The sequence below is a fragment of the Ambystoma mexicanum genome, chromosome 7p, assembly GCF_040938575.1.
Source record: "Ambystoma mexicanum isolate Mex_15411 chromosome 7p, UKY_AmexF1_1, whole genome shotgun sequence".
NCBI classification, from domain to species: domain Eukaryota; kingdom Metazoa; phylum Chordata; class Amphibia; order Caudata; family Ambystomatidae; genus Ambystoma; species Ambystoma mexicanum.
Window position 1 is genome coordinate 705,442,204 of NC_090939.1, and position 16,273 is coordinate 705,458,476.

The 16,273-nt window shown below is 45.0% G+C and overlaps 1 protein-coding gene across 2 annotated transcripts in view; it reads right to left on the minus strand.

Annotated features, from left to right (window-relative positions):
* CLTRN (collectrin, amino acid transport regulator) overlaps positions 1 to 12,475 on the minus strand; it is a 382,340-nt gene extending 369,865 nt beyond the window's left edge. For both annotated transcript variants that reach the window (XM_069636785.1, XM_069636786.1), the window contains exons 1-2: positions 12,334 to 12,475; positions 11,570 to 11,628 (exon numbers count right to left, since the gene is read on the minus strand). In XM_069636785.1, coding sequence (XP_069492886.1) covers positions 11,570 to 11,628; positions 12,334 to 12,406 — 132 coding nt within the window. In that variant the 5' untranslated portion in view covers positions 12,407 to 12,475. The remainder of the gene's footprint in view (positions 1 to 11,569; positions 11,629 to 12,333) is intronic.
* Positions 12,476 to 16,273: the final 3,798 nt, after the last annotated feature.

The following is a 16,273-nucleotide window of genomic DNA, read 5'->3' on the forward strand; positions in this document are numbered from 1 at the left end:
AGAGAAGCCGCCTGGGAGTGTCCAAGGGGAAGAAGGGAGAGACCCTGACCTCAGAGAGACGAACTGTGAAGGACGCGCTAAAGGAATTACAACTGGTGAGTCTAAATGAAAGGAAGGCCCAGTTTATAAAAGCACAAGTGATAACTAAGTTGCCAGCAAGGATACACGTTCCAAAGATAGACGCATTGAGAGAAAACTTCAAGCAGAATAATTACTAAATTGCAAGCAAGTTTACACGTAAGGAATTTAGACGTGTCAGAAGAATGTTTCGATTGTTCTGAACTGTGAAAGAAACAAATTAAAAGAGTGGTCTTGTGTGAGGGAGAACACGTTGTCGAAAGTCTCTATGAACTTTAAAGGAACTCCCAAAGTAAAGGGAAATTGTATAACGGTTGAAAAGTGTTTGAAAGAGAAAATAAAGGGAAGCCATAATGTACAGGAACGTGATAAAGATCCCAAGAAGGCTTGTTTGAAACAGAACTGATTATTTGATGAAAAGTACGGAGAAGGGTGCTGAGGGCACTGGTGAAAAATACTGAATGAAGTGAAAGAAATACATTTACCAGAGTCAGAGTCGTCATGCATAGGGACATGAACAATCTACACGGTTTTGAAAATCCCTGACATAAATCAAAGTGGAGAAGTTACTTGAAGATATTGTTGAATCAGAACTGTGTTACATTATTCAGATACAGAAGCAGGCAACGGAAGCCTGAGAAGATCTTGGAAGATATTGTTGAATTTGAACTGTGTTGTGTTATACAGATCCAAAGTCAGGTGAGAGAAACCTGAGAGAGAGAAAGTGCTAAAGATTGTTACAGAACTGTGATATATCGGCAAGGTCCAGAACCAGGTAAAGGAAACCTGCAAGACCTACATGAACTGTGATTTTTGTTTTGAATACAGAAGATAAGAGGAAGTCTTGCTATGAACTATTTGAACAAAAGGAACTGTTGAAAGATCCTAAGTGGTTTAAACTTGGCGTAGTGTGTGCTTAAACACTCCAATGCTATCTTGACACATTCCCTTTTCTTCATCCAAAATCCCTAACACATTGTTGTTATAGAGAGTGATGGCAAGCATAGGTTTGACACAGACAGTTTCTTTATTTGGACAGACAATTTGGACTGACGCACTTTGGACTATTAGTAGTTTTTTGTTTAATGGTCGATACTACTCCCATGTAGGAATAGGGCAGGTTAGGCATTTTCCACACCCATGTCTCCTAAATAAAATTGTTGGACTTGAATCCTTGTATCTGTGTCTATCTCTTGATACCATGCCTGCCTCACAGCTGTCACATAATTTAACTAGGGTCATAAGCCCTCCTGGATGCCTCCCCAATGTACCCTTAATAGCAGACTGGAAATATGTAACGTAACCTTCCAAACAGGGGCAGTCCAAGAGCCAGGTTTCCTACAATAAGGACAAGTCATGTTGCTTCAAAAAGGATCCAAGAGCAGGATTTGAAAAGAGCTTTGAGCTCCTTCTAGAGTTCCAGGAGATAGTTGGTACACAGTCATCTTGCCTAAAGATGACCCTTGTCCCTCGGGAAAATAGGCTGTACTGGGTGTTGGAGGGCTCCCTCTAGCCAGGACCAGTCTGTCACTTCACCCCTGGCCTCTGTCCCTGCAGCTGGCTTCCTTGAACTAAACTGCAACTCCCTTGACCTGGGCACGGCCACATCAACCGGGATCACAATATCTTTAAGGGACCATGACTCAAATGATTGAATACCTTGCATGTCTCTGGTCTTGCTCCCTGAGATATATGGTGTTAAATCAAACCCCAGCTGTCTTAAAGATTGCTGCTCCTGCATGATCATTTTCACAACCACTTTTGACCCAATATCAATCACTGCACGGTCAGTCCGGTGCAAGTCAACAAAATCGACCCTTCCTATGTCCCTGGTGGATATGGCTCTTAGGTTTGGAACTTCACCCAGTAATTTCAAGATGTTCAGACAATTCTTTGTCACATGTAAATTCTCCGGGAGAAAACTCTTCACCAAAACCCTTTATGTACATCCTGAGCCCTTATAGTTGTTGGCCCTCAATCTGGACATCACAGAGGTGTAATTAGGACCCCTAGTGGCTCAATTCGTTTGGCATTCCTTCTCATAGACCGGATCCTTTTGGGACACTATAAACTTGTTGATTTGCTTTTTTAGCATCCCTCCATACTGGAGACCCGAACAACCTGGCAATTCGTCATCAAGTGGCCATACTTGCCATGGCCTTGTTCCTCCATCTAGGTCAATAAACTTTCAGATAAAGGAGAATTTTTCCCAGAGGACCGACATAGGATTGACGGAGACCTCCTTTCCGATTGAGTGGCCAAAGATTCACACAGAGGCCCCAAACATTTTCTGTGGGATTTAGCCTCCCACCAGGCATCCGTCTGAATTGTCGTAGAGACACACAGTTTGTTTGGTTTATTCATTGCCCCAAGCTGAGCTTGCTCTTGAGATGCCCCTAAAATGGCAGTTGTAGGAGACTCAAAGATATTAACCTTGTAGATAGTCCCTTGATCTCTAGTACTGGGTTGCAGTGTTACCTGTGTTTTCCACAATGCAGCCTTGATTGTGGGCTGCCTCATTAATGTCCTTATGAATTTCTTTGATGATTGATTTGCATTCATTCTCAGGGGAATGTTTTTAGATGTTTTCTGTTGTGTTGCTTTCAATTTCTGCTTCTCACTAGGACACTCCGATGGACCACCACCATCCAAATTGGCAACCTTCCGCACCTCTGGGCTATGTACATAGGAATCACAACTTACTAATCCACCTTCTTGAATGCAGCCCTCTACCACCTTCTCTTCCGGTTGCTCTTGGGTCAAACCCAATATTTAAATGTTTAAATGGATTGGCACCAATCCACTTAGCAAATAAATGAAAGAGGTACTACACTACTTGGGCCTTAAGATCAGCAGATCAATACCTGCTTACTGTTCCAAGGTTGAATAATGTAACAAGAGGTGATCGCAGTTTTTCAGTCGTTGGTCCCAGATTATGGAACAGCTTGCCTTTGAAATTAAGAAGGGTAAACTCATTACCAACCTTTAGAGCAGGCCTAAAGACCTACCTATTTAAATAGGTATTTTTCCCTCTCTGTCCCTTATTGGTAATTTTTGTTGCTGGTTAGAATTATCCGACTGATTCTCTATTGTGTACTAGTTAAATGTTTCACCTGCGTCAGGATACGATTCAGTTAGTTGTGCATGCAATATAAATTCCTCAAAATTCAAATTTAAAATTCAAACCATCATCGGGCAGTCTCACTTCATTATTCAACCAGGCACAATTGCCTGGTACCCTTTCCACCTGAGGCGAGTGTGTAAGCATTGCCCCCTGATCTCTGAGAGGTATATTGCATACATTTTCAGGAATGCCACGAGGGTTCTTATATTGTAAAAATTCTTCGACCCGCACCTTCAAGCCAATATTTTCAAATTTAAAAAGCAAAGACTCCAAGATGGTTGAGTGTATCTTCGGTTTAGTCCTTTGTATAATGACACCAAAATATACAGCACCCAATTAATTTCTTGCAGGACACCCTGCTGTGCGGAGCCCCCCAGTGATATTCGTGTCCATGTTCCTAATGATGTTTGACAGCCGCCTGGGTGGACCATGACCAGGCGTCGAGGTATAAGATGAAATTCAGGTATCAGAGACCTGTGATGGAACTTCAGAAAGAATTGGGGGCGTGACCGAAAATAAGTCATAGTTTGATCGTACATTCTGATTGGGCTCTGGCAGAATTCCCAAGCTCAGACCAGTATCGAGCACCTGAACTGGCCCCAATTATTTGTGAATGTTCAGCAACTCCTCATCTGGAACAGACAAACACCATCTCATAGGACTGCCCACCCAGCCCATTGGTTCCTGCACCGCTCGCTGCAGCCGAGTTGAAAAAGGCTGTAATCTTTCCCTATTTAGGAGGCTTCTCTGCAACCATAGGAGGCAACTGAGTACCGGCCTGTCCCTCTACAATGTCCACCGGTGAAACGGGCTAACGGAAGCTTCACAGGAATTTGTAGGGCCAGGCCAATTGATTATCACCCATGATATTGTGTGTGAGGGTCTTACTCCTTAGATTGTACATAGGCCCAGAGTCACTAAGGCAAAGGAAATGCATACCCCTTTATTTCTCTCCTCAATTGCCGAACACCAGACACCTTCACCGGGACACTGCCCAACTGCAATACACACAACGCACATGCCCGTGCGCTCTCCACACTGAGTATGGCTACTTGAATAGTCAGCTGTTTGTAATGATGGCCTCAGAGAAAAGGCTCCATCTCCAGTACAGCTCACCAGCAAGTCTCTCTGCCGACTGCCCAACTGTAATGCCCACAACACACACACCCACATGCACTCTGTGCTGAGCATGGCTACTTGAATAGTCAGCTGTTGGTAATGATGGCCATAGAGAAAAAACTCCAGCTCCAGTTCAGCTCACCAGCAGGGCTCTCTGCCGACTGCACAACTGCAATACACACAAGACACACACACTATATATTTTTTAGTATATTCCATTCTGGTAGTCTTTCTTATTAGGTCTTGTAGTTCTTAAAGACAACTTTTAGTTCTTGACCTTTCTATGGTCCTCTCTTGGTAGTAATTTTCTTTACAATCATTTCTCCTCTTCTTAGTATCGCATACACTTTCTTCACAATCTTTCTGTTTATGCTTTTGCAAAGTATCTTTACTTCTATTTACATCTAGGCTTTCTTTGTTAATTGTACTTTCTCTGGGACTTAGGGTTCTTCTATCTTCGTCAATTGTGAGCCTTATCTTTCCTTTCTCGTTATATGTTTTAGGTTTTTCCTTCTCACACACTTCAACTTTGCGTATATAGGGTTCATGCCCTTCTTTCCAGGGTTTCTGTTCCCAGTCTCAATTAGTTCCCCACCTGGGTTGTTTAAATGTCTCACTTATCACTTGTTGTTCACTTCCCTTCTTATCTGGGCCCTTCCACAATATTTTGATCTCTGTACTGGGGCAGGTTTCTCTTTTCATATCCTCCCAGTCTTTCTTTACCGGATTATTTATTATGTGTTCCGTTTGATTTTCACAGTTCCAACTATTTAGCTTTCTGGGTATAGTTTTGTTCTAAAAATTAGGACACAATGTTTCATGTAAATAATGATTCCCCAGTACCTCTTGTGGTGTGGGGAAGAGTTGTGGGGCTCGGCTGTCGCTCTGGTACTGCTTCTTGCTCTCTTCGAAACTGAGGTCCCACTTTCCTCGACCTCTGGGGAGGGTCTTTCAGAGTGGGCTCACCTCCCTAGCCTCACAAGGGGGGTCCCCCAGAGGGGAGAATGGACGAATCCCTGTGATTCATCGCACTAGGTATTCAAGCTGCAGCTCACTGAAGACACCCATCAAGGCGCTAAAATGTCTGGGGCTACTTGTAATCCTGTGCAGAAGGAAAGTGGCCTACCAGTTCGAGCTGGACTGTTGCTATTGGTGGCAGGACAAAGATGATTTGCATAAGAATAGTCCCTTTCTGCATGGCACAGGCAGGATAACAAGCATTAAAAAAAAAATACGTATGGCTTTTTTGGTAATAACTTAAAGTGGTAATGGATTGTGGATGGTTGAGTTTTTGTGTTTGCTTTTTCCATCAGCTGGCTGGCTGGACTGATGACTGTAGTTTTTGTATTTGTTTGGATGAATTACTGGGAGTATATAGGGGAGATTGCGTATGGTTTACAGATGGGTGAGTGGATGGATGGGTGAGTTTGTATCTGGAGTTAGCAGAGGCCCTCCATTTCAGAGGCATTTTTGTGAGTCCCCTCTATTGAAATGTGACTCAGCCTTTCATTGATTGACGAGTTTCAGGTGAACAATCTCCATTTTATAATTAGAATCTTAGAAGGAAAGTAGATGCAATGGGCAGACATGGATCTTGGTGAAATAAGTCCCTGTAACGGTTTGTGTTTTTTTCTTTCATTGTTTGTTTATGGCTTCCTGCTGGTGCATAATAGCAGTTTCCTTATGCTGTCTTTGGAATCATTATGGAGCATAACACCCACCTACTGGACCACTGCATATATCAACATTTGGGCCTAATTACAAGTTTGGCGGTGTGGGAAAAAGGTGGTGCAAATTCTGTTACTGCCACTTTTGCCGCACTGACATATATTTATTTTTCGTGGATTTACTACCGGTGGAATGACTGCGCTTTAAATCTGCCGATTTTTGGAAGAAAAGTGATGGATTTAGCTCCAGGATGATGGAGGTAAATCCTCCACTTTACCTCCCAAAATCAGCAGATTTGCCATGTGGTAATTCTGCCAGCGGTAAATCCGCCCAAAATCCCCAGGGAGTCCAATGGACTGCAAACATTGAGAATTACCACCACTTGTATTCCAGCGGTATCTGCACGGGACTAAGTGGCAGTAACAGTAATTGACTTTGGCAGTATTTCTGCAGATTTACTGCCGGAATACTGCCAGACTCGTAATGAGGCCCAAAGTGTCAACAATCATTTTTAAATAGAAAAAAGTAGGTCAGGCGCGCACTCTAGTTCCCAGTCAAAAATTCTTAATGCAAATGGTAACTGGGTTAAATCCCAACAACATGCAGTAGTAATAGGGTTGAATCCCATGATGCATTAATAACAGGGTTGAATCCCAGGTGTTGCAGCTCCAATTCTTCTGTTGATTTTCTCCTCCTAGTACTTTCCTGTCTCAAACATTCTTCAGGGAGGCTGTAACCTTTACAGGTGCTGCTAACTAGTTCTTGATTTCAGTCTCAAAGGATTCTGGTACATGTAGTGATAACAAAGTTCAGTCATTTCAGGTGGCCAGGAACCAACACCCCTCCAAAATACAGCTCTTACCCAGTTCTTGGGGGAGGGGAGAGTACCAGCATTGTGGTCCTCCAAAGTGGGGCATGGTAACCCTGTGCACGCCTCGCCATCCATCATTTATAAATAGACTTTAAACATGCAAGCGTGACACGCAAAACAAAGGTAGGTCTTCTGTTTAAACAATGTGAAATTGTACAGTGGAAGGCTGCCAAATGAACACATTATATGCAGCACTACTTAAAAGATGATTCAAAGGATTTGTTTCAGCTCTCCTTCCTGCTTGCTCAAAGTGAGAGCATTTAAACTCACTGGGCCTCATTACGCCCCTGGCGATCCGGGAACTACGGTACCGGTAAGCATGCCGGTACCGTAGTTCCCGGACCGCCATACTATGTGCTCTGCTCGCGGGTGCCGTTTCACCCGCCAGGTTTTTCCTGGCGGGTGTTACGGCACCCACGAGCAGAGCACGTCGGATGCACCGGCACAACTCTGAACGTGCCGGTGCATCCGACGTCCCCATCCCCATTCAGCCCTATGTGGCAGAATGGGGATCGGGACGCCCTTGATACCGGCACCCGCAAATGGGCAATTGCTGGGTCCGCCAAGCTCGGCATGAGCCGGTTCTTGCCCATTCGCGGGTGCCGGAAAAAATGCAACTCCGGCGGCAGCCGTACCCTTAATAAGAGCATGGCTACCGCCAGAGTTGTAACGAGGCCCACTATGTTGGTAGAGGGAAAGCTCGCAGAATACAAACCCTCATTACGATTTTGGCAGTTAATCAGCAGTAAATCTGCCAAGTCACAACCCAAATCGTTTACTGTTACTGCCGCTTTGTTTTATGTGTTTACCACAGGATTACAAGTGGTGAAAGAGTGGAGTTATCCCCATTTTTGAGTCTGTAGCGCTCCATGGGGATTTTGGATTATTATGTGAGGATTTAACTCCAGTTTTATGCTGGAGGTAAATCCTCCACTTTAAATATAAATGGTGGTAATGCCAATACAACCAAAAAAGTGGTGGCAAACAAATTGCAGCCGCGTGTTTATCGCACCACTGAGCTCGTGTGTCTACGTGGGGAAACGAAGTGGAAATAAAAAAAGGGTCAAGAGCACTGGACAGCAAAGCACAATTGCAGTCCACCTTCTCTTTTCTGTACTTTCCCCATGTTCGGAGCTTTCATCATGATGCACTCGTTCTGCATCATCAAGCAGTTGGAGAGCAAACACAAATGTAATGCAACGCAAAAGTAAAACACACATCAACGAACAAAGCAGCCGGAAAACAAAACATGATTTTACAAATGTATTCACAAATTTCTCCCAAACTAAAGCAGGTCAGCTCAATCCTACTACAAAAGGGATGTTTCTGTAAATAGCTTTAAGCAGGAAGTACTCGTTCCAGGGGTGTTGCTACATCTAGAAAACACCTGGGGCTAGGCTAATGTCGAGACTGTTGGGACTCGGGGCTAGCTAGCCTTTTTGGCTGTACACCCTGCACTTCTATCCGGGGCTACAACCAAACGTCCCGGGGCTATAGCACCCTCAGCCCCCTCTCCCCTGCCCCCTAGCAACGCCTCTGACTCGTTCTGCATCATGGAGGTGCTATCTGCCACAAAGTCCTTCTGTAATATGTATCTTCAAGCCTCTGGCAGAGAGCTAATGCTTATTTCGAGCAGACCTAAAAATTATGCTCTGGAAGCTGTCCAGAGCAATGCTAGTGATTATGATCAATTCAAAGCTTCGCATGAATCACTTTTTTTTTCTCTAGATGGACACAATTAAAGCAAAACATGAAAGAGTGCCCCGGTTTGACATTTGGTTCACTCTATACCATGCCAGCAGCGTCTAACAAATTGTAATGCAGTAGCTTGGCAAGCAAAGGGGCTAAACTAAAGACGCTAAAGAAATCCAAAACGAAATTTGTATTGTAAAAGCTGAAAAGAAAGATAAATGCAGAGCTGGTTCTTTCATGTAATGGATGAGGAATAAGGGAAGTGATCAGAAGAGATGTGAAAAGGGACACATTTTGATGCCTCATGGACATGGAGGTTCCATTGCCATCCAGGATTGCTAATATGGAAAAACTGAATGGAAATACATAAAGTACTGGTGATGTCAGGCATTGAGGGGAAGTAGACAGTTTACTACAATATTGGCGAAAAACGTCAGTGTGCTTCTAAGTTTAAAATGAGGCCAAGACGCATTCTGGTCTATATGATTTAAGTTTAGGAATAATTGATACAATGCTCTTAGTGTCGATTTGTGTTATTAATGTCCTCCAAATGTAAACTATGAAAATGTTCAACAAATAGGGCTGGCTGCAACAATACCTACTAACCAGATTTAACATTTAATATGTTTTAAACATGTAGTCAACATATGAATTAAAACTGCTGAGTCAGGAAAGACCTGATACTACTCCTCCGAACCCCATCCACCGGAGATCCGCCCCCACTGCGCCCCCACCTCACCCACTGCCTTTATGAACCAGCCGTTCTGTGCCTGGGGGCATTCTCCTTACCCCCAACATACACTCGATCCTTCATCTTTCCCCATAACACTTTGTTGCCATGACATTTTGCCACTTGACAATTTGTTTACATATTTTCACAAATACCCGTTTGTATCGCAGGACTAGAGATTTGTGGACACTGGTCATTTGACTATAAAAGTTTGCATAGTGTCAAAAGTCCTGGGTAAGTATTTGCTGCAGTAGGCAGATGTTAACGATTTGTTGGCAATTGGGGCTTTGACACTGACACCAGATCCAGTGCATGAACAACACAACAGTGTTTTAGAGTTCAGAGTCAGCAATGTAACAATCCATCAAACACAATGGTTAAACAAACAGACCAATGACAATGTTAGTAAAACATCATCAATCACATTTACCAAGAAACCAGTCAATACACCACTAGTTAGCACTGTTAAGTATACCATAAATTCTCCAGGAAATTAAAATGGAACACAGCGGAGATCATTTTAAATGAGCCATAACAGAAATACAATATGTGAAAGACTTGTGTAAGAATGTTACGCATTCCATTTCCGTCATGTCTCATTTTCAGTAATTTGTTTGGCGGAGAGGAGAGGCAGAATATTCCGCCGCTCCCTTCTTCTCTACCATACAAATACTCCAGTGTTTAGGCTGTCTTGGATTTTAATGCCGGTACAAATCCTGGGAATTCCTATGGTGTCCGGAGGCTTGCAGACGCCATAGGAATCCATTGTAAACGCTGCCTGACATGTGTCAATTTGCACAGCGGAGTGCAAACGGGCAGCGTACAAGCGTGTTTGCTGCCTTTTTGCCCTACTCTTTTGCATTCCGCCATGCAAATGAGGAAAATTTGGCAGCGTAGACCTGTATATATGTGGGTATACACGTAAACTTTGGGGGGTCATTACATGTTCCACAGTCTGTAAAAATTGGTGGTATAATTGCCAGTAATTCCGGCACCAGCAATTTTTACAGACCGGGGAAACACAAGTTTGCCGGTGGGGCATTGACTTGCCATCAGGCCTGACCTGCCGGTAAATCAGGCCCCGGCCAGCAATTAAATGCCGGAATGACCAACACCGGTATTACTAGTTCTATGCGACTCCATGGAATGGGGATTTATCACTCTTTCCACCGCTTGTGGCGGTGGAAACGGTAGGGGCAGTCTCTGTCTGATGTATGTAAACTACCGTAACACATGAACGAAGTGAAACAAATAACTGTACTCTTCGCTACATTTTTCAACCAAAAAAAGTACACAGTCAATTAAATAAAAAAACACGATTTTTAGAGGAATTCCAATGCACTCTTGAACCTACCAGCTGCATTACGATTATGGAATTTGAATGGTGTATAGGGTGTTACAAAACATCACTTAGGAACATGTAATTTATAAACCAAAACACTGAAAGGTGCACAACTTTCATCTCTCTTCAAAGACTGTCATTAGCCCACTTGAAATAACTGACAATCACCTCACTGAGTCGTGGTTTCCAGTAGACTTACAATTCACGTGACACTAATTCATCAATGTGTGTAATATTTAAGACTGAATGTACTTGTGTATTCTCGTGTGGCACCTCAAAAACTAATTTTTGCGGTTGAATTTGATATTACATGGACCTTTCCCCAAGAAAACCCCCACCTTTTCAAAGTACACTTGGCACTGCCCTAGCTTCTTGAAGAGGGTGTAATGTGCCCAGTGGGGGTCATTGGTGGTAGCCATGCTGGTAAAAACGGCAGGGCTGCCGCCGGAGTCATTTTTTTCCCGGTGCCCGGCAAGGTGGCTGGAAAATATTACTCCCCATTCCCATTTCAGTCCCATTGGACTCAATGGGAATCGGGAGGACGGATGCACCGGCACCATTCATGCATCCAACAAGGTCTGCGCGCGGTTGCCGACCTGAAAGGCACCCGCTCGCAGAACTCATAGTTTGCCGGTCTGGAAACAACGGTACTGGCAAGCTTACCGGTACTGTTATTTCTGGACGGGCAACCTCGGAATGACCCCCAGGGCTTTTTCTGTGGTGGGGCATGGTACAATTGAGGCCTAACGACTGAATCAGCTATGTGATGGGAAAATTGATTGATAGGTTATTTGAACATGGGACAGGAACCTAGGACAGGAGCAAACAGCACACTGTTCACACCTTGCATAGCATGTCACAACAGTGCCTCAAGCCTTACAGTCCTACACAGCACCAAACATCCGTGGGAAAAGGGAAACTAGCCCATGAGGCCATTGTACTTACTGCTTTATCCCCCAGTGCAGCCTTTAGGCTAATCCGCACCAGCTGAGCATTCGGAGCTTCTGCAAAAAAATGAGAATTTGAAGAACGTCATTTTCTATCCTACAGAGACACTGCACATGTGGGAACAGTGGAATTTTAAAGACGGGTTTCGAAGGAAGGAAGGAAGGAAGGAAGGAAGGAAGGAAGGAAGGAAGGAAGGAAGGAAGGAAGGAAGGAAGGAAGGAAGGAAGGAAGGAAGGAAGGAAGGAAGGAAGGAAGGAAGGAAGGAAGGAAGGAAGGAAGGAAGGAGGGAGGGAGGGAGGGAGGGAGGGAGGGAGGGAGGGAGGGAAGGAGGGAAGGAAGGACGGAGGGAGGGAAGGAAGGAAGGAAGGAAGGAAGGAAGGAAGGAAGGGAGGGAGGGAGGGAGGGAGGGAGGGAGGAAGGAAGGAAGGAAGGAAGGAAGGAAGGAAGGAAGGAAGGAAGGAAGGAAGGAAGGAAGGAAGGAAGGAAGGAAGGAAGGAAGGAAGGAAGGAAGGAAGGACGGACGGACGGACGGACGGACGGACGGACGGACACAGACGTTAAATGTGAGATGAAGATGAGTGGATGATTAATAGGAAAAAGAACATGTTCGACACGCTCCCTCAGTGTATACATTAGTTAGTATGGCTCTAGACAGAACACCGAGGCGTTGTTTTTCCTTTCACTCTCATTCATCCATCATACTCTCAAAAATAACGTGAGCCACGCTGGGGTGCCTGGAGAGCGACGACGCATAGGCTTACTTGGGTAGCAGAGCTGGGCCTGGGCGATGCGTGCCAGAGAGAAGGCGAGCAGGAGCAGAGCTCGCAGCATCATGGCTCAGTGAGAAACGCTTTGCATAAAACGAAGAAAATCCCCAATGCAGTGCCGTCTTCAACTGGCAGCGACCCGGGACTACAGCATCAGCAGAACAAGTGGAAGGCCCGGCAAAGTGGCTTAATTATTAACTGCAGGCCCCTCAGCCAACACCATCACTGGCAAGCCGCATCTCCTGTAAGTTATTTACAGCGGAAGGCAAGTTTCCAACGGATTTAGAAAGCCCTGCGCTGCCGCCCCCCTTGTTTTTACAGAAGGCCCAGTGAAAAACAGAGATAGCGCCCATGCAATTGCTGTGTAACTGTTTTCGGCGTGATGTATAGGCACTTTGCTTCAACAAGGCACATTTTGAAGTGTAATTTCATCAAGAACACGATGAGCACAATTGCAAGGTCATGTTTTAATATTATACACAATGATTACCACCATGTCCCTCCTGCTCGTTCCGGTGCTTATTTTTGAGGTGTCCACCTCGAGCACAGTAACTATTTTCCAACTTGTATTTGTCCCGCCCCTTTTCAGCCATTGGTGGCATAAATACCCCCCATCTCAACATTTCCTTCATAGAAAAATATCCTGTCTTGAAGACAGGAACCGGAAAGGCCGCATGCACCAGGTCTGTGGCTTCTCCTTCGAGAAGAGCTTAAGGAGACACTTGTAGACGGCTCCCGTAGTCCTTCTGGGGCTATAGTCTTGCTAGAAGTTGGGAGCATCCCTGGTGGTCTCGGGGTGAAGCTGACAAGGGGGAATACAGACCAAATGTCCAGAGAGGCAGACATTTTTTGGGCTACACACAACTTTTCAACTTGGATCTCTGTGTCCTGATAGAGGCAAATTCCAGAAGCCTGGCAGCATCTCCTCAGAGCACTGACAAGGCTTCCCTCCATCATGGACCCCTGCATGGCTAGGGTCATGCTGGAAGGTGGGACTATCCTCTCTGGTAGCCTGCAGGGTGATGCAGTCAGGGGGCTGAAGGGGTTAAAAGAATGCATCAACAGTTTGTTCTGCAGCTAGCAGATACATGCCCAAGAGGAAAACATGCTATCAGTCAGGTTTCCCTGCACATTGAGCCTCATTACGAGTTTGCCTTTACCGGCAAACTCGCCTTACCATTACTGGCACCCAATATCCCGATATTACCAGGATATTACAAGGGCCGGCAACGGCGGTAAATTTCCCATGGAGTCCAGTAGGACTCCATGGAATGGGAGCTACTGAATCACTGGTACCGTTGTGAACAGTGCCGGTGATTCAGTTATTTCTCTGTCGGTAGGGGCCTGAACTCCCGGCAGGTCAGGCCTGCCGGTAGTTCACTGCCTCTACTGGCAGATTCGGAGTGAGTTGGTCGGGTAAAAATGCCAGAGCCGGTATTACTGGCATTTTTTCCGGCATTCTCACTCGTAATGGGCCCCATTGTCATGGTCTGAACAGCTGCCACTGCTGCTAAGATAAGCAGTATAAGAGAGCTTTGAGCATTATACCGAACTGGTACGGGCACTCACAGGAGTGTGGCAGATATCCTCCTCAGAATGCCTGGGAGAGCAGACTAGCCCAGCGGTGGATGCGCACAGGAAATGCACAGTGTAAAGAAAAAAGAGCAGCCATGTTGGCTTGGGATTAGACTGTCTCTCCGAGACCAATGCAGGGAAGCGTGTACACTTGAATGGACTGACATAAGGCATATGTGGTCTTCAGTCAGTGATGCAGTGGGACACTGTGACACTGAAAGTCCCATCGTTGATAAAAAAAAACACCAGATGTCTGTTCAGGGAAAGAGAAATTGTGCGACTGGTGATTAACTCTCCTTAGGATACTGATCTCTTCTCAAATTAAAAAAGGGCATAAAATAGCTCTCTGGACAAAGGCTTCAATATGTTGATTCAGGTATAATCTGTAAGTGATTCGTAGAAACAGTGGAGTAACTTTGCTGAAAATGTTGGGGGGGAAATGACATCTGAAGAAAAGGTGCCCCAGGCAAATGAATGGGGACAAAACACCCCCGTCATGCCATGAAAGTTGGGGGGGACAAACACCCCATATCCCCCCAAAAATTACACCCATGTGTAGTAATGACCTAATGCAAAATGACCAAAGTATAAATTACCACATTTTTTGGGCCAAATTTTGTAGAGATTTTTGAACGTTTTAATTAAATAATAGGTGGGGGTGGGGTAAGGGTATAAGTTAAGGTAGGGGGAAGAGGGGTAGGGTTGTGGGGGTCTCCTCCCGCATTCTTTGTTTTTAAAAAAAGGGCAAAAACACAGAAGTCATTTTCGTTTTTCGACCCCAACATATTCGGTCATTTCTATTTCAGTATTTATTACTAGGTTATTTCATGGACAAACAACCTGTAAGATCACAAGCTCAAAACCCAGAGGCTCTACTCAGCTACTCTTCTTTTTTAACATTGATTTAGTGAGCACCATGAACTGGTTAATAGTCTATGCCCAGATGGTACATGAATCCACAAAGGGAAGATCCTCGGGAAAAAGTGGCAGTGCAAGACCTATTACCATGGACTCCTCAGGACCCGATGAATGGTCTTAGAATATAGAGAGAGGCTGAGAATGTTGGTATGTTCTGATTCATATATAAGGGTAGGTAAGTGCATATGGCTCAGGTTCACTCTACCGGGCTCACCTGTCTATGAAGGCAGGTTCTTACTCTCCTATACCTCCGAGTCAAGAACATATTTAGGGCTGTTGATCTGGGTGAGGATTGGGATTCCTTCCTAGGAGCCAGGCAAAAGGCATCTGGAGTTTTTCTCTATATGTCCCGAAGATGTGGTTCAGGCATTGGCCATTAAAATGGACACAGCATTTGCTGGCAGGCAGAACTTCTTTATGATTCACTCTGTCACGGAGAGAGAAAACAAATATATCAATGCCATAAAAATACATATTGGAAGGGACTTGTTGTTGGCCTTTGCCTAGAGGTCTAGCTGTTAAGAACGACATCTCACCTACTTTGCCTCAATGACGATAAATCCGAAATCCTCATCATCAGTATTACGCTCTAATGATCCTCCGGACACGCTAAGTTCTCAGTTCTTTATTTAAGTACTAACTCCAGCAGCCCCAAGCCTTTCCTTTCACCACAACCGTCCTTCCCTTCAAAACCTAACGTTCTCCGCAGAACCAAACATGGTAAATCAGCCCAGTTCTTTCATGGAACATACAACACAGCCCCTAGTACCTTATCTCATAACTATATACACCAAAAATATACATTTTTGTCATCATGTGTTTTAACCTTCATAACAGTCGGCTCCCACCCCACGCTACGTAACATTGACCCAGCCTACAAGGAGTTTGCCATCGACGAAGACCGAATCTCCACCTCTGCTGCAGCCAAAACCCTTGCAGTTTACCTGGATTCTAAACTTGACCTTTCCCAACAAGTGAACTCGATCACCTCACCAGCGGCCTACACAGCCAAACTACTACATGCTAGCAAGCCCTACCTCTCCACACCCAAACGCCTCTCCATTGCAAGAGCCATCACAGGAGCCAAGCTCGACTACTGTAACACCTTATTTACCGGCACTTCCGAGCGCAACCTGAACAAACTTCAAATGATTCAGAGCAATGCTCTCCGAGCGGCCATTGGTCTCTCCAAATCTGACCACATTTCGGAAGCCAGGAGAGATGCACACTAACGGCCCATCCAAGAAAGGATTACATTCAAAACACTGTCCCTGGTCCACCGATGTCTCTCCAACACAGCCCCGACCCACCTCTCACGTTGCGTGAAGAAATACTCCCCCACCCGAACTCTTCGATCTGCAAACTCTCACTTCCTCAAGATCCTCAACTTCAATCATCTCTCGGTTGGGGTTAAAAGCTTCCTGGTCGTGGCCGCCAAATT